Source organism: Glycine max, chromosome 13 (assembly GCF_000004515.6).
Source record: "Glycine max cultivar Williams 82 chromosome 13, Glycine_max_v4.0, whole genome shotgun sequence".
Lineage (NCBI taxonomy): Eukaryota > Viridiplantae > Streptophyta > Magnoliopsida > Fabales > Fabaceae > Glycine > Glycine max.
The window spans coordinates 19,865,158-19,884,500 of NC_038249.2; the positions used below are offsets into that span (position 1 = coordinate 19,865,158).

The following is a 19,343-nucleotide window of genomic DNA, read 5'->3' on the forward strand; positions in this document are numbered from 1 at the left end:
TGACAACAATGACGACGATTATGGTTGTAGAGGTGACGACAACAACGACGATGAAAATAATTGAGATCTTTATAAATTTATTTGTTGTTTGATTAATCTTTTAGATATTTGATGATATATTATATTTTAATTTTAAATTTTAAGTATTTTAATCCAAACCATCTATTATTTTTAATTTTTATTCTCATATAGTGTTCTCAGTCGTATTTATTTTAAGTCAAAATATATGAGATTTTTAAAAATGAAATAAGAAGAAAAAATGAAATATGATTTTTTCATAAGCTAAAAATAGTTTATTTATAATTTAAAATAAGTTTTTTTGGAAAAAATAAATTTTATAAATTAGTTTATAATTTTTTAAATTTTTATTTACTTCTTATTTATAAAATAAGTTTATCTAAGTACAATCTAATTATATTGATCGTCGATAAAAACTTTATTATTGGAGCAGTGGGTTTTGACTTTTAAATGTAGTATGAAGGAAAAAAAAAGTAGCATTAATAAAGTTAAGGCAAAGTGACTGGTCATAAACTTAACTTCAAATAAAGTAACTTTTAGAAAGATTGCCTCTTGATCAGTTTAGGCTCGTAACTGTTTTAGTCAGCTTGAAGTAATGCATTGGGGAGAAGATGGTGAGATTAGGTAGGAATTATTTTCCCATACACTTATTGTTGAGAAAAAGATGGTGAGGTTAGGTAGGAATTATTTTTCCCATACAAATTGTGATTCACTCTAAGCTTTCTATATGTAAATTTGGGAGTTCTATGTCAAAGATAAGGAAATATTTAGTTTCATAACCAAGCATCGCAATTACGAAATAAAAATAAAGATGATATATCAAGTGTGCGAATACTCAAATATAATTTTTAATTATTGAAAAAAGAAGTGGTGTAAAAAAAAAGTGTGCAATTTAGGGTATATTATGTGAGAGAATAAAGGTTATGAAAGAGAGTTTACATAAACTTGTGAGAGTTTTATATACTAAATTCGTTGACTTAACTAGTAAATTTGTAAGAGTTCACTTTATATAAAAATAATAATAAAATATTTATAAATAACATACCAATTAAATATTTCAACAACATAATAAAATAAAATCATAAATCATAAATTTTATAATACTTAAATAACCAAATATAGTAATGCATCACTACTAGATAATAATTTGCATATGTTATCGTAGTGGTAGAACATTTTCATCAAGGGATGATGTTGTTAGAGAACAAAGGATTGATATTATTATACAATTGGAGAACAACACACTAAATGGAAATATATTAAACACTAACCAGATAAAAAAAAATCCAAAATGATTTGTATTTTTGTCTAATTTTTTTAACTTGTTGACTTGACAATAAATTCGAGAGTTTATCGAATTTACTTAAAGTTTATTGAGTCTATCTAAAATGTACTATAACAAAAATTTACACACAAATCAATTCACAAAAAGTAAATAAATTAGTAAAAGTTAGCTAATTAACTCAAAAGTTTGATAATCATATGAAAAGTCACATTAGAAATGATAAGAGTAAATATAAATCATATAACTATACTGATAATTCAATATTATGTAATTACCTAAAAAATTTGTCTGATATTTTAAAATTCACATGATTTTGTATGTTTTAATTTTGATCATTTATATTAAAATCTAATAGTGAATATTTATTTTTTACTTTTTTAAAAACATAGTAGATCATTATGGGTTTTATAGTTGTATCCGTGATATTTTTCTTGATGTTCGGTAATGGTGTGTGGAGTCTTTAGTTAGGCGTATCTTGTGCTCAGTTTAAGCTTTACTAATTAAATAAATAAAACTTGTGTGTCCTGAGGGATGAATTACTACAACGAGCAATCATTATTGTTTATTTTCTCATTATTTTATGATTAAGAGTAATCACTTATTAAAATAATTAGATTTTAAGAAAATGAATTATAAAAATAAAAATAAATCTTTTAAAATGATTGTAACTCAGTATATAATTTACTTTAAAAAAGAACATTATCAAGTTACTTTTGGAGTAGTCCTACCAAACTTAATTATAATTATCTCAAAGAAAAAAATACAAGGGTTCTATGTTAAATAAATAAATAAAAAAAAGTCCAAAAAGTGCGCAAGAAAAGGGTTGTAACATAACCCTGCATGTTAGTCTTCTGTCTTCAAATAAAATTCAGACATTACCCCTAATTAAGCTTGCTCCTCCTGTTATTTTTGCCATATACAGACGAGAGTCTCTGAGATGTTAAAAGAAGGTCTTGTTAAATGGCCTCTATTCCGCGAATTGAATCATCATGAATTGGATGAACGCGTGTTTCGGTGGGAGGTGGAGTGGCGAACAAATACCTCTGGCTGATTGCTTTAGCCATCAAAATGACCCTTCGCCAAATAACAGTTTCTGAGACCATTAGTGCTAATAAAGTACTAATCCCTGTAATCAAGAATAGCCCTGCAAAGCTATGAAAGTTGAGGCTTGGAGCAGCGGAAGAAATTTCCGCAGACGAGTCTTCTTCAATATCCTTCTTCCCAAAATATTTTCTCTCAATTTCATTCATTAACTCACTCTCAGTCACCTTCAAGATGGCTCTCGAAAAGTGAGTGGTGAGATTGGAGTTTAAAGGGAATGCCTGCAATGTAAAATAAACTACTAATTACAATACTACAGATAAATGCTGTCACTATATATATGTATATAATGGGCATTCAATTAATTAAATTGTTGTTGAAATTTAACTAAATTACTTCATTTATAAAGCAAGATACACAGTCACATTTTGTAGCTAATAAGTAACGAATTAGAGAGAAGGCACTTACAAAACCAAAGCCATCATTTCTATATCTCGAGCCGGCCATGATGTAATTGGATCCGTATTCTTGAAGGAAGACTTTAAGGTAAGGCACTTCATCGAATATAGCTGCAACACCACCACGTTGGCTTCCAGTTTTTAAAGCATTATGATACTCAGCACTGTTGCTATATGGCCTCAGCTTGGACGTATCAAACTTAAATTGCTGAACCAACACATCTTTAACGAAAGACCCAGATTGATATCCAACATAATAACCACCTTTTCTTAGATCATTTACATTAAAAAAACTGGGTCCTAACTGATCCAAAGTCAATATAGAAGTCAAGTTTGCAGTGTAACTTTGCATGAGCACGAACGCCAATAGAAGCCATATCATTAACACAAATCTCGAGCAGTTCTTGGCCACTACTTGTCCTGAAAGTACAAAACGGTAATTAAGCACGTTCATACATAAAGTAAAGTAAATTAAAACATTAATAATTAACATTATATGTTTAATTACTTTCAGGAAGAATTGCTTGTGAAATTGGAAACCATAAGATTGTCGCAGGGCTAAGCTTTTTTCGATTTGGCAAACCCTCCTGATCAGTAGGAGCATTTACATTTCTTTCCATGACGAGTATGGAGACCCCTATGAAGGTAGAGATGATGACTATGCTCAACCAAAGATCCCAGCTGAAGGGTTTCACAAAAATCCACATGGTTTGTTGCCTCCCATGTTGAACTGTTACTAGCATTTTAAATCCAGATCCTGTATATGGCAGTGTGAAATCTACCATGTTTGAACGGTTGGCCAGGATTGTTATATCCCCTACCACAACATCGTACTGTTCCATGTAAATGTTTTAGTAAAGAAAAATACAAGTACAGTGTCAAATTTTTTGCTTTTTTTTCTTCCAAATAAAAAGGCATATAAAATAGATAGATAGATAGTTACTTGTATGAGATTGAAATTTACTAACCTTTGCTGGGATTTGTTGGAGAAGTGAATCGTATGATCCAGCTCCAGAATTGTCACGTGATTCAACCTCAAAAGGTTGAATATCTAGAGAAACCTTGAAAGGTAAAATGTTTACAACGGCATAGAAAACGTCTATGCAATATCCAGATACGTTGTACTTCTTTTCATGAGAGTCCCAAACTACATTCACAAATTGGGGGAAACCATTTTTCAGGGGTACCCCTACTCTCAAGTTGATGATCGCTTCCGACTTTGATGTTGCATTTGAACCATACCCCGTTTGTGTGTGTAGCAGCACAAACAAAAAAATCAGAAACCAAGAGAGAAGGGATGAGAAACACTTAGCCATCGTATCGTATAAATAAAATGCAACAATAAATTGTTGTCACTTCCCTCCTCTCCTTCCTCTTTATATACCATGTCTGATGGCTTTACTTAAATAATATAATCAATTCACAACAAATTATTACATCTAAATCTAAATATTATTACAAAAAAATAAATAGCACGACAATATTTAATTATTAAATTTTAAATATGATTAGTTGGCTATACTTTATAAAATAAAATTTAAAAACTATATAACCAAATTGTTCTTTATAAAAAATAATTTAAATGAAAAATATACTAATTTATTTTGACATATGAATTGAATTCTTTCAAGAGTAAAATATTTATAATTGTTATAATTTATCATTTTCTATTTTTAAAATATTAATTTAATTTAATTTCAATTATACCTTGATAATTTATGTTAAATACATTATACGCTAAGGATTTTTGTTTTACTTTAAATGCATAAGAATTATGAATATATCCTCAACGAAATATACATTAATTAAAAAAAATTGGTATTATTTAAATATTTTTGTTCATTCAAAGATTGTTGGCGCATCACGAGTCACGAGGCAGTGAGTCTAGAAAACGTCTGTACAAAGGGACAAAAGAGGTGGAAAATAAACGAAATGTATATCGTAAAGTAATTTGGTATAGCATACTTTCATTGCATATATCACGACTTTAATTATCAAATATATCAACGCACTGAAAATTTGATATCTAAAGAAAACGATTTTTTTTTTGTGAATTTAAACAAAACGATATGATGTTATACAAAATGAAAAATAAAATCTTAAAAAATTGTATGATGCACAATAGTAAAAAAAAAAAAACTTTTATAATATATATATAAACTGATTAATTTGTCACACAACCGCAATTAAAACATCTATGTCGCCGACAAGTTTGACAAGTTTTTTTCAGCTGAATATATTTTCCACCTTTTTCTTTTATTTAATTATTGTAACCTGAATTCATGGTCGTTGTTCAATTTTTTCTTTCGAACTCTTTCCCCGAAAATAACGTTTGATTAATATGAGATGCTTTTATAAGCACATTAATTGACTTGTATAATTTATCTGTATATTAAATGAAATTGAAATGTAATTCTAAGGGTATTTTGCATTTTTAATGTATTCTCTTTAAAAGAAATGCATGTTATATATTATTATTATTTTTTAATTAATCACATCTTTTTTATCTTTTCATTTTATTTTATACCTAAAATTATCATATTTTCACAACTTTGAATACTTTTTTAGGAGTCTTGAGGGAAGGAAAATCAAGTAGGCTCTTGAAAATCAGTTTGTCTTTGGTTAGGCAAACAAAATTTTTGGATGTTGTTCCTAGTTATATTTTAAATGTTGTTTTACCAAATGTAATATCCACCTTAATTATTTTCTCGCTGTTTCCAGTGTTCTTAGATTATTTTTTTTCGTTTTATTAAAAAAAAGGAGAAATGCTATTTAATTCGTTATCATTTACTGAAATCTGTAAAATTAAGAAAGATAAACATTAAATATGATGCCAGATTATAAAATAATATTATTTTTAATAAATTTTAATAATTGAGAAAACAAAAAAATAATATATTTTAAAAAAATGTGTTAGAGTGTACGTGTTCCTATAATATTATATATATATATATATATATATATATATATATATATATATATATATATATATATATATATATATATATATATATATATAAAGTTAATTTACAGTTTATTTAGTTATTTAGCTATTAAACGTATTCCATTGATATGAAATAGTCAGAACAAAATGGTGGAGAAAAGTCAATATATTTAAAACTACAGACGTGGCTATGCAATTTTTATTCAAGGCTACCCATAGATAGACAGTAATGTCTAAGGCATTTTTGGCATAATGGTAAGAGTTCTTATTTTGATAGTGAAAGATAATGAAGATATGTTATGGCGGTTCTTGTCTGTAGAATTCAACCAGCTAGCCTTTGACCAAACAACCAAACTAGAGAGAAAGTAAACCAATGGCCTATGTGGTTTAGAAAATAGGAGGATTCTAGGGTGAGGTAGTGATCATGCATGTGTTCTTGATGGACCACTTCAAAATATTTTTTTAACAATATTAATCAATATTAACCTTAAAGATGAATAAATAAATAGATATTTTTAATGTTGTTATTTAGTTCACCTCCTTTGTGAGATATTCTTCCTTTGAAAATTAGGACTCTCAAAGTCATTGCTCTCCACCTTCATGATTAATTGCCTCGTCGCTCCCAACCATGCATCTTCCTATTCCTTTGGTTGAAGAAGCATACAAAAATAAATGGGTAATGAGAATGTGACCATCATGCTATCGAAATTATTGTCCTCTCCGCAATTGAAGTTGTTCGAAGATGTCAAGTGAGCATATTAAGTGGAAATCAACACAAACAAAAGTTGTTCAAAGAAATGACAAGTAAACATGTAGAATGTAACCGATAAAAAAAATGTTCATACTTCATAGTCACTACTGGCGGAGAAGACAAAAGCATGATAAGAAGAAAAGAATGAATGCTACCAAAGAGTTTTTGACATAACTGATAGGGAAGCAGGAACAAAGACAAAGAAGCATCTAATTTTTGAACCTTTTTTCCTTTGGCTTCATAACCATTGTTGCCCCCACAACTTTCACTTTTCAAAACTTGTTTCCATGATAAAAGGGAAACTCACAAAGAAAATTCCACTTTATTTTTGTGGCAACAACTATCATATCAAACGGGTTCGAGAAGCATAAGTGCATGTTTGCTTCCAAATTTTTTTAATGTGATTATCCACGTCCAATTGAAGCAGCTCCCCCTAGCTGCTGCGAAAAATTTGAAATGGACGTGAAAATGTTTAGGAACGTGCATAAAAGACGTGCAATCAAACATGCTATAAGTATACATATTCTGAAAGAGAGTATGCTATCAACAGGAAGGGAAACTTTTGGGTTATGATTTGAGTATTTCAGTGATTTCGATCACTGATATCACTCTTTATCCAGATAATGTCAGTTTATGATCTATATATTTAACGCACCATATATATTAAGGAAAGCTATTGATTGGTAACTTTCCAATGAGCTGATTTGTTTCAACAACTGATTGACAACGAAAGCTATTGTTTGGTTATAGCAGGGCTATGGCATTGAAGTGATCTGGTGAATCTTAATTGCTGGGTACAGTTATTATCCAATGAATTGAGGGATATATTGCCGTAGAACTCAGGAAAAGTTTTTGGTTCAGGTTTTTGTAGTTAGCATTTATTTAGGTCTTCTTTGGAGTTAAGTAGGTGCTAAACACCGTAAACTTGCTGTGTTTTATTTGTTCTCTCTGTATATATGGGTTATGGTACCCTTGTACCATCATCAATATACCTTTTGCTTATTAAAAAAAACCCATATAAATTAAGGATCATCAATCAATTAACTCAAATACACTAATTTTAAAAAATAAATACAATTATAATACACACATAAAAAGGACAAAACTAAGAATTTCAAAGCCAAAAATCATTGGTCACTTTCATGACCACTCCATATTATCATTGTAAATATGTATTTAATAAAAATTGATGATAAGGCAATTTAGATTATCCAAAATTACCATATATAGCATGAATAATGCATGTTTGGATTTATGTTAGATTTAGGTAACTTTTCACATATTTTTATGTTTAATAATTAATTATGAGTTTAAACTTGATTTTGGATTTAAACAATTTTAGATAATTTTTGTGTTAAATCATAATTTTATACTGGTTTTTTAATAACAAATAGTAACGTGCTTTTAGAATAATATCCCATCATAAATTACTTTACTTCAAACTCATTTTTAATTAAATTCAATTAAGCACTCATCCAAATACACACTTAGCCATACCCTTAATATGAAATGATCTTTTTTCAATGTTGATTCTTGAAGTCCTTTGTCATTGTCCTTACAAAGTTGATTTCGTGATTTTTCTTCTTTAATTAAATTTAATGCTTAATGATCAACAAACAACTAAAATAAAACAAACTCATAAATAGAAAATGATATTTTTAAGTCCGATCCGTGGTTAAGTGAATTTTATTTGCACAGTAGTTTAAAATGTATTTATTGAGATACCAGTAACCACCCAAATCAATACGTATATGAGATTTTTGTAAAAAAAACATAGTGATGTGTCATTTTAATATTGGTTGTGTCCAATAATAATAGAGTGAGTATTTGTCTATCAAAATTATTTTTTTTCGACATGGACTATCCATCACTACATGTTAAGAGACAAATTATATACCAACTATATCACACTATGTAAATCCAAGTACTTCAATATTCGTGCATATAAGTAGAAACTGAATCCTAACTAAGATCCATCCTTAAATAAAATTTACTTAATTATTTTTATACATAAGAATGAAAATATTATATGAAAGTAAAATTAGTATTGAATTAAATAGTTAAAATTCAAAAAAGTGAAATATGATGTATATTTATCTTTTATTTTAATAACTTAAAATATTTTAATAAAATAGTCAAGAAATATTCAAGTGTAATAAATATGTCAGGTTCTTTCACTGATAGTGAAATAGTCAAAATTCAAACAATTGAAATATAATGTATATTTATCTTTTATTTATAGTAGATTGTGACTAATTATTATAATTTTAAAAAAAATTATAATGATTAGTATAATGTTACAATGTTTATTTTGATAAATTCCTACAATATTTATTTTAAATAATTTCGATTATAACAAATAAATTATGGTTGATAATCAATATTATCTTATTATTATGTTTGTTTTAAATTATGTTTGTTAATATATTTTTAAGTAAATATTGTAATGTTATGTTTTTAAAGATAAAAAATGACGAAAATTTATTCTAAAATTATTTTTTATTTTTAATAAAACAAAGTTTTAAATTTAACAAATTACTCAAATATAATCATAGGTCTAATAAAAAATTATTAACATTTTCCTCTAATAAAAAAAATTAACATTTCCGTCCAAAAATAATTAATGACATTTGCAAAACATGATATCTTATACATATTTTTGTCTAATGTAGTTAGGATGATCATGTTGGTCATTGATATAGGAAGAAAGTTAATGAGAAGATATAAAACTCTGGTGAGGAAATTACAATCTCTCATTTCAGGCAGTCTTTTGGGGTTTAACCGTGTACCTCTCACTTCTTCTACGACCATCATCTTCCTTCCTTCCTTCAATCGTTCTAACTCTTAGCAGCCATGGCGAGCACCAAAGTTCAGAGGGTTATGACTCAGCCCATTGTACCATTCTCACTTACTATTTTGCTTTCAATTTTATTTTTGCTGAAACTCTAACCTAACCTAATTCCTTTCATTTCATGGTTTTGTCAGAACTTGATTTTCAGGTTTCTTCAGAGCGTAAGTCCTCTCCCACTCTCATTCTGTTTGTTAATTCCTTTTGGGTTTTCCCTAATTTCCCGTACCCTAATCTTAATTTACGCAGAAAGCACGCATTCAGATTTGGCTATTTGAGCAAAAGGATTTGAGGATTGAAGGCCGAATCATTGTGAGTCTTATTTTTTATGCTTGTTTGTTACATGGGTGTTCATCAAAATTGTGTTTTCTCGACTTTAAAATGTCTTGCGAGGAGATGGAAAATCTTCATCAGGTGGGAAGACCTCGAGATGTTTTTTTTTTTAAAAAAATAAAATTGTGTGAATACATATGTGTGCTGTGATTATCATTGTATTGGATTGTTAGGGAATTTAGTTTAACAGTGGTGTTTTGTTGTTCCTTTAAAAAATTTCTCACAGAAGTTTTCTAATCATACACTTAAATTTACCCAGTACTATTTATTCCATATTCTCAAAAAAATGTGGATTGTCCTTATGCATTCTGTGATTTGAGCTCATATCTAAAACTTTGTGATCTGAAATTTGTTTACTTCAGGAAATTTTGTGAACTTTTTCTGTTCTCTGGGGGAATTAACTGTGGTAGGGTAGTTGTATACAGCACGCTGTTGTTAAAAATGTTGGTCATTTGAGCAATTGAGCTGTTAGTCTAAGGATAATGTGATTTTATTGTTTTTCAAATAGGGTTTTGATGAATACATGAATTTGGTTCTTGATGATGCTGAAGAAGTGAACATCAAGAAGAAGAGCAGAAAAACATTAGGTATGCTTCAGTTTCTCAAATTTTGTTCTATGTGTGTTTTCCGTTCATGCATTTCTGAAGATTTTTTTTTTTTAATCAGGGAGGATCCTTCTTAAAGGAGATAACATAACTTTAATGATGAACACGTAAGTGAAATTAAATTGTACCTTCATATTTCTCATGATTTTTTTTTTATATTTAGTGAAATAATTCTCTTACAATTTTGTCTTATTAATTCCAGGGGGAAATGATGAACACTCCTTGACAGTTGTAAACTATGTTCCTATCAAACAAGAAGGCATAATTATCTTTCCCTTGGGTTTGTATTCATCTAACAAACTCTCAAACCGGAAGCTGATGATTTTATGATTAAGGAAGTATAGTACCAATATTACAACATTTCCCTCATTTGTTAGCTTTCTCCTTTTATTATGTTTATTTTGTATCTTATTCAATCCTTTATAGAAGTTTGTTTGATCAATTTCTTTGGGATGTCTTTTTATTGTATTTGCCAAGGTTTTGCAAGAGGCAAATGTCTATTATGCTGGATATTTAATATTGCATTTTGATAACATTCACTTCTATTGATTTGGACTGCTTCCAAATACTGTGAGTCTGTGACAATTACTAGAAGATGACCTCAATTATCGAATAGTTCTAATAGCATTTATGGTGAGGAAGTTGCACAGTTAATATATTCTATTAGGCTATTCTTGAATTTTCCTACTCATCATCTTATTCTCTTAGGCTATGCTACAGTTGGTAGGAAGAGAAATGAAATGGTTGGGGATGTAATGGAATCTCATCAGTTGACATTGTTTAAATTCTTAAAAGACAGAACAGGCTGGTTGAACTCTATTGAGTCTATTCCATCTCATTCTACCCAATGCCCAATTTTTCTTCTCTAATTTGGGAGGACAAAGCTAACTCATTTATTTTGAATAATTATTAAATTATGCTTTTGTCCTTAACCCTGCATAAAGTGGGTAAGTGTTATCCCCATAGTTCATTTTGCTGGCTCCTTGCTTTGTGGCTTTATCATTATTCGCTTGTTCTGATTCTGATTCCTGATTCTCTTCTTCCTCGGCTAGGTTTACCCTCATTCCTTGTATGGTATATTTCCTCATTTGTGGATTTGTTCTTGTAATTTATCTCTCCATTCAAAACGCATACATCTCTCTCATGTTTGCCTTTGTGTTTCTTTGTGTATGTCACCTTTGGCATAAGATTGTTGTGTTACCTGTAGACTGTAGTCAATGGATCTTATACCAAATTGTTAATAAAAAAATGTCATGTGATTTGAAAAAATCATGACTCTAATCATTATTTGGTAGGCATGATTTAGATAAGCAACAATTGCAGTATAGTTATTTTGAGTCTCCATAAATTTCAGTAATGATTCCTTTCTGAGTTTGCATTCTGTTCATAACTCCATATGCTTGTAAATGAATTCTTGATGCATTCATTGCATTGTCTACTGTATTTGGGATATGGAATTTGTTGTCTCTACCCAATGCACTGTTTGGTTATCTTGTGTGATTTGTGTTCTTTTGGCATGCTATGGCATTTTGTGCCTCTTATTTGAATTTGAAACTGGGTTTAAAATATTTTCATGACATTCACTTCAAGTAATTGGTTCTTTTGAAAAAAAATATATCTTTTTGGTCCTTTTCAATTTTGGGGGGCATTGGCTTCATAGAGTGAGCTTTATTTTTGTGGATAATGGATATATGGCAGTACATCAGATATTGGTTTCTGTTTTGGGTTTCATGACTAGTTGTTGAGTGAACCCGCTACTGTTTACTCAGTCTTTATCTTCAATGTAAAAGCTTATTGTTATATTTATATAGCTTGATAAACTAGCTTCACTTTCTACCACACATTAAATTTAACAACCTTCTGGTTCAGGGTTTCAACTTTTCACCTCATTAAAACTCGTCCTTTTTTCTTTTCTCCTACTTGATAGATTTAATCCTATAGATTGGGATTAGTTGCTTGGTTTTTAATTTCTTCCAAAACCTTTAAAATTTTGGATTGATGTCTGGGAGAAAACCATTTTAGTTATTTCAAGGGCAGCTTAAATTGTGCATGCCAATATCAGTCTCCTTACATCCAGGGTTTTAAGTAGCACATTACAGTGCTGTTATAGTGGCTTTGCGGCCCCTGGCTGCTACAGGGGCTGCTGCCATAGCATAGCAGGTGAGTGTAGTGGCCCCCACAGACAGTATGGTAGGCGAAATAGCAACTGACAGGATAGTGACACTGTGGGACGATTCCAAAAAAGCCCTTTGAACAGACATTAGAGCCTTTTATTTGGGGTGATTTTAAATTTTTAAGGATTTCATTTCCAAAAAAATATTTGGCTTTTAATATGTCAATCCAACACTCTTTTCTCTGTTTTCTCAACCTCATTTCTTCTCAAACCTTGCTCGGCCTTTTTCTGATGAACTGCGTCTGGTGTCTCAACCTCATTTCCAAAAAATTATTTGGCTTATAATATGCCAACCCAGCCCTCATTTCTCTGTTGTTTCGATCTCGTTTCTTCTCAAACCTTGCTCAGCCTTTCTCTGATGACTGTGTTTGGTGTCTCTGGCAAATGCTTCTGCAACACTGGCACCCGCTAGAGAGTTCTGTTGTGTCTGGTGAGTGCCTCACTGCCTCTCGACTCTGTAGTGAGTGCAACTGTTTTGTTCTGTCTTCTCTCTGCAGTGAGTTGCTGCCATTGTTGTTTTTTATTTGTATGTTTTAAGACACCTATGACTTTTTATTGTTAATGTCATGAATTTTGAGTTTTTTTTTTTATCATTTCTCTGAATTTATATGTATGTAGTATTCATTTAATAAACTATATAAAAATCTTCAGAACAGCAACTATCTGCTATCTTGCTGCAGTGTTTTTGGGATCAGCTGCTATGTGCCGCTATCTGGCATTTAAAACACTACTTACATCTTTCAAATGACACAAACAGAATTATTCAGGAAGTGGGAAAAGTATCTTATGTAGAATCAAAGCTTAAACCAATGAATGATGGTATGAGTTCCTGTAGTTGTCTTTGCTTAAACTAAGGAAAAGTATCTGATGCATCTTATTAGGAAATTTGACATGTGCAGTAAACTCAGGAAGGATGGTACGAGTTCCTGAATTTTAGACGAAGCTAGCAGATTCCAACTGAGACTTATTCCTGTCAAATTAGGCATACATTTTACAATTACATCTAAATCACACTCATTTTCTCGGTTTTCCGCTGTTATAAGATCGAAAGATCATAATCTTATTTCAACTGCCTGACTATTGACAAGTATTTTCTTAAAACAACAGTTGTTCCTTCTTGAATTTGTCTTTTCTTTGCTTGGTCTTCTAAACTGGATCCATCTGTTTCTTTACTTTTGTCTTGTGCTTCTGCGGCTTGTTGCCTTAGAGTCTTGGTTTTTATGATATTTTGATTCGTTTATCTCTTTCACTCAATATGTAAAACAGAGTTAGGTGGGAAGTTTATTTTTGCCTGCCAATGTTTTTAAATTCGATTTTAACAACCTGCTGAGAATTACAAATATGTATACTATCAAGACACTGAATGCCAACGGTAATAATTATTTGAGCTGGTTATTTTTGGAGACATCAATTTGCATTGGACTTTCGCATTTCCTTTCGTAATTTCATCTATTTATTTATGTTGGAATTTTATGTGCACTGTTGGTAATATAAGCACTTTTTTGGCATTGCCTTGCTTTTTGTATAATTCGTGACAATAACTGACGCATTTTTCTTCATTATTTTTTGAGCAAAAAGTGTTCATGTTTGCTTAAATATCTTTGAAATAAGTAATACATAAGACCCATAAATTTAGATTTTGTTATGTTTACACTTATTAGATAAATATAGTGGAAAATTTTCGTTTCATTAAAAATATTCGAGATGGTAATTTATTTTATTTTATTTTATTTGTATTTAAATTTTAGTTTGCCAATCATCTTTAGATGGGCTTGATGTTGAAAATATTAATTTATGATCTTCGCTAATAGTTTGGGTGTGTTTGATTTTTTTAACTTAAAAAATTATGTTAAATGACTTCAAAATTGACCCCCAAAACCTTAAAAGGTTTGGGTAACAATGTTTTTGATAAAAAGTTGATAATGTGTTCCTTTAAAACTTGAAAATTAACCCCAAACTTGGATGTATAAATTAAGGTTGTTGTTTCAGTAGATTAGTATGATAAGTAATCCATAATAGATCATAATTTTACTCTGTTAAATTAATCTTACATTAGTAGTGGTCTAATGGATCATATTTTTCATTGTTAGATTAATATTACATCAATAGGTCATTTCACTCGGGATCCCTCATCTCCTCTTAGCAATTGTTGTTTGTCGTTGGCGACGATTTTAGCAATGACATTTTTTTCCTTGTCACCTCAACCCTCATCTTCGAAGATCTATTCGGTGCTGATGTGAATCTCATAGATCTAAAATCATTGGAACTTTTACCTTCTCAATCGTTGATAAAACATGAATGGTTCATCAAATCCAAGATAAAACAACTCAAAATGCAAACAAATAATAACAAAATCCAAAAAATAAGAAGAAATCATCACAAGATCGAGAAAACGCAAACAAATTATAACGGCATCGAGAAACGCAAACAAATCAGAACAAAATCAAATCTCTCTCCTTCACCATCAAAGAAAGAGATGAATAGAAGGATGATCACAACAAGGATTTCATGTGGGAGTTGATCTTGGTGAAGATTTGGTGGATAAAGGCATCGTCATTGTGCCAGCCGACGAGGTGGAGAGCCTTGCCAGGCGTGGAGATGGGACAGTGGTCAATGTGTTTGATTGCGGTGGTCGACTAACCAGGAAAGGGATTGTGGACAAAGGAATTTTGGTAATAATCTTGATGTGAATTAAATCTTTAAAATAATCTTTAAAATATTTGATTTTTTTGTTTGATAAATTTTACATAGATTTTATGATTAAATGAAATTTAAATTTAAAAATATTTTAATCTTAATCTTTCATTTTAATCTAATGATTGAGATTAATCATTTTCATTCTCACATAAGATGGCTATTTTTGTGTGTGTGTATTGTGATCTTTTGTATAATTATTGTGGATTTTTTTACATATATTGGATAATACAGAAATATAAGCAAAAATAATTTATTTTGAACCACCTCAACTTAAAGACATTGGTTAAAGAATTAATAAATATAAATTATTTGTTGAATACTACTGTGTGTATTGATAATATTAGAAAATCGCTTTTCATTATTTAAGCACAGTCTTCTAATTATTAATAAACTAATTATTAATACAAAGTTGTTTTGGTGTAACAAGTAAGTAAAATTAAACTATTCTTAATAAACCTAAATACTCTTTCTCCAACATTAGTATACCCAACTATATTGGGTGTTGCGATAAGAAAAGTGACCGCAATGGGTATTCCGTACTATAAAAAAGTAAACAAAAGGAAAATATAAATCATAACAAAGAGAAGAAAAAATAGATTATATTTATATATTTTTTTTAAATTATTGTATAAAGAGAAAAAAGAAAATATGTATGATAAGATAATTAGTGTTAATTAAAAATAGAAAGAAAGAAAAATATTGTAAAAAATGTTATATAAATATGTCAAATACTTATTAATGTTCTTAACGTATTAGTTAAAAGGTAATTTTTTATTATTAAAATGCATAAAATTATACTGTTTATAATCTTTTATACTATTTTATAATTTTAACAATAAATACTTTTTAACTAATATGCTAAGAAAACTTGTTTGCAATAACCTATAAATAAAGCATGTCAAAAAGAAAAAAAGTGAAGACTATATAGACACCGGACTATCCCAAGAAATAGGAATAAAAGGATATTTCTGGTCATCCCAACTCCTAAACGAGGGAAGGAATGGGTTGGAGCTATGGAGCTTTCATGTGATTAAGACACATCAGAATGGTGTGACTACGACAGGTCGCGTAAATGGGTATATATATATCTGTGGCCAACTCTATATAGGGCATTCCAATTGAACACAGAGCTGGTACTGGTAGCAATGCAATTGCAAGCTAGGGACCCTCGATCAATTATATTCACATTGTCGTCAGCTAACTATTTTTATGTCTCCCCATCACCAGACATGTGTGCTGTTCATCATTTGTTATTTTATACCCACTACTCCTACTGATCATCCAGTCATCCTCCACACATATCATATCCTACCTTTCACACTCATATACTATGCGTTGTTTTGTTTTGTTTCCTTTCTGTTGTTTCCTAAGTAGTACTATACTATAGTACCTTATAATTATATTCCTTATCTTGGGAAGTGTAACACATAGGACACGGTAACATTAGGAAAGCTGGTGTGCTGTGTCTAGTGTCCACCAATACCACACCTGAGTGGCTAGGTCAGATTTTTTTAATCACGCATTTCAATTTGTCACATATATTATGATGATATACTAATTTCGTAGTAGTAGTACAATATTTACAAATCCCCCTGAAGTGACAAGTTTGCTATCTACTGTCTTTGTGGGATATTTACGAGGCTATTATTGTTAGTGAGATTGTGTCGTTTTTTTCCTGGTGATGCACCACGGGCACGAATATTACTCTGTTGAGTCTAGTGGTGGGTGGTACCAGTTCTCGTAACTGCTTGCGACTAGTGGGGAATGAATGATTGCAGAGGAAAAATGAAATATTCATAATTGGAGTGCAGTTGCTGTGGCCAGTGAATATGATAGCTACATGGCTTAGGTTGAAAAATGAAACCACCCCAGAAACGAAATGACCCTAGTGCAGCCCCGCACTTTTCTGGGTTCTGATGCTCTTTCTTTTAGCCTCAGATCATGAAGTGATCGCCATGATCATCATATCTGGCCATGAAGGGAAATTGAAACTCTGGAGGTATTAAAGTTTAGAAGATCAGGTTTTGATAAACTGTCGGGATGATTTACCAAGGAATATTGCTCTTTATCATTATAAGTTAATGCCCGAGTTAATTTGTTCAATGTGCCTGCAGCGAATCTTTATATACATCGAGTCTTTAACTTTCTCCACCATACATCATGTGAGCTTTGATCATTCAAATGGAAAATGAAAACCTACCGTCGAAAATGAAAAAAAAAAGGTAGTATTGTAAAATTAAGTTATATAGTATAACACAAATATTATTCCTACAACATATTTCCACAGCACTATTATTTAATTTATAACATATATATATATATATATATATATATATATATATATATATATATATATATATATATATATATCACATCACTTATCTTATCAAAGATTTTCTCTCTTTCTCTTTTTATCTTTTTTGTATAAATCTTTGTTCAAATTTGTTGTTGAAAAATAATTTCCCACATTTATTTTTTTGGCTTTCCAATTCTTAATCTGTCTCTTCATGTTGACCAGAAAAACGACAACATGTCCTACGGCAGTTATTCACAATCTGAAGTGGTAGAAGCAAAGACTTGCCATTGTTTCTGTTTATTATTCTCATTCTTTATTCATGAGATTTTTAGTCTGCAACAAGAATATATATATCTGTATCATCGCCACACTCATATATCGTTAAACCCACTAGGATTGGCCTAGTGGCAGGTTATGGTGGGGTTAAGATAAAATATACGAAGACATAGATTCAAACTTTAGTGTGACTATTATAAAAAAAAAAAAAAAAAACTCCAGACTAGTCTAGTATCTTATTCTTTGTGAAAAAACTCAGGCAATCCAACTTGCCGTTGCTTCTAGATTTGGATTAGCCAAGGCAACTAATTGGAGTCTGAAAAGTAATAGCAAGAAATGGTGCAAGTGGAACATATATGAAGTTAATGTCATGATGCATAACATTATTAGATTCGTGTGCCATTGCAAGTAAGAAAAAAAAAGAAGTAGAGGACAGACCTTATGTGTCAATGCCAACACGCTCATTACCTCTCGTCAAATTTGGAATCATAGACGGGGCCAGGATGCCACCAACAGATCATTAGTGCTCTTCAGACTCAGCTTATAATTATGTTATTATATTATTCTTTTGAGTTTTGATTGCCCAATGTTCTTTACAACCAATTTAATAGGCTAGTAATAAGAGTTATTTTACGTTGTGAAACTGATTTGGATATTTTGGGTTGCAAATTTTGGGCACACAAACAAGCCAGGCAAGCATGTTGGAGAACATTGTTTAGTCATAGTGGTGGACTAGGACCCTGTCAATGCTATTGGTTAACAAAAATAATTAGTGACACCTTCATATGACATAATAATAAGTCATGTGATAAAAAAATATAAAACATTAATTAAATATTTAAAATGAAGAGATATTTATCAATTAGATTTAAATAAATTTTTATTCTTTAAATTTGGATTAAGTTTGCTTTTAATTTCTCAAATCTTAAAGTGATTTTTTGTCTTGGTGATACAATAGTGGTGGTGACAATGACGGTGATGGAAGTGGTAATATTGGTGATGTCGGTGGTGATGGTGACGCACGTGGGTGGTAGCGATAATAGGAGTCACAACCACTAATGAAGATATTGGTGATGACAATGATGATAATAGTGATGATAATAATAATATCACGAGCGTGATAATGATTGTAGTGGCGATGACAAATGTGGTATTGATGGTAGTGACAATGATGGTGATAGTTACTGTGTAAATGGTGGTGGTGATGAAAGAGGTGATATTAGTAGTGATGACGGTAATAGTGACATTGATGGTAGTGATGATAGCGGTGTTTTTTAACACTAAACCAAATTCACAAAATCTATTTTCTTAATTTTAAAGATGAGTATAAAAGTATTTCAAAAATGATTTAAAATCTATTTTAACTTCATTTTTTTCAAACACATTTTATTTAAAAATTATATTTGAAAATAAAAATAAAAAACTTGCAATTACACTAAGACCTTTAGTTTTCTAAGTTGAAAATAATATACTTTTGGTCTTTATCAGCCACAAAAAGAAAAAAATTACAAAATGTACGAAAAAGAAATACAAAATATGAATCAAAAGCAAACTATTTCTAAATTAGAAGACTAAAATAAATTATTTTAAAATAAAGAGAAAAAAATATTTTTAAACC

The 19,343-nt window shown here is 30.1% G+C and overlaps 2 protein-coding genes across 2 annotated transcripts; one reads left to right on the plus strand and one right to left on the minus strand.

Moving 5' to 3' along the window:
- Positions 1-1,914: 1,914 nt before the first annotated feature.
- LOC100811144 (glutamate receptor 2.8) lies at positions 1,915-4,159 on the minus strand. Its single transcript, XM_003542237.5, has 4 exons — positions 3,771-4,159; positions 3,311-3,635; positions 2,813-3,222; positions 1,915-2,625 (listed from the first exon to the last, which is right to left on the minus strand). The coding sequence occupies exons 1-4, from the start codon at positions 4,116-4,118 to the stop codon at positions 2,260-2,262; spliced, it is 1,449 nt and encodes a 482-aa protein (XP_003542285.1). The 5' UTR covers positions 4,119-4,159; the 3' UTR covers positions 1,915-2,259.
- Positions 4,160-9,176: 5,017 nt separating this feature from the next.
- Positions 9,177-10,849, plus strand: LOC100807929 (small nuclear ribonucleoprotein E). The gene is made up of 6 exons (XM_003542232.4): positions 9,177-9,392; positions 9,483-9,509; positions 9,595-9,657; positions 10,187-10,265; positions 10,345-10,390; positions 10,486-10,849. Exons 1-6 carry the CDS (start codon positions 9,351-9,353, stop codon positions 10,493-10,495), a joined length of 267 nt encoding a protein of 88 aa, XP_003542280.1. The 5' UTR covers positions 9,177-9,350; the 3' UTR covers positions 10,496-10,849.
- The last annotated feature ends 8,494 nt before the right edge of the window (positions 10,850-19,343 follow it).

Coding starts and splice junctions, on each gene's coding strand:
- LOC100807929 (XM_003542232.4), top strand. CDS start 9,351: ATGGCGAGCACCAAAGTTCAGAGGGTTATGACTCAGCCCATT. Junction 9,510..9,594: donor TTTTCAGGTTTCTTCAGAGC/GTAAGTCCTCTC, acceptor TAATTTACGCAG/AAAGCACGCATTCAGATTTG. Junction 10,266..10,344: donor GAAGAGCAGAAAAACATTAG/GTATGCTTCAGT, acceptor TTTTTTAATCAG/GGAGGATCCTTCTTAAAGGA.
- LOC100811144 (XM_003542237.5), bottom strand. CDS start 4,118: ATGGCTAAGTGTTTCTCATCCCTTCTCTCTTGGTTTCTGATTTTTTTG. Junction 3,636..3,770: donor TCCAACAAATCCCAGCAAAG/GTTAGTAAATTT, acceptor TACATGGAACAG/TACGATGTTGTGGTAGGGGA. Junction 3,223..3,310: donor ACAAGCAATTCTTCCTGAAA/GTAATTAAACAT, acceptor TTGTACTTTCAG/GACAAGTAGTGGCCAAGAAC.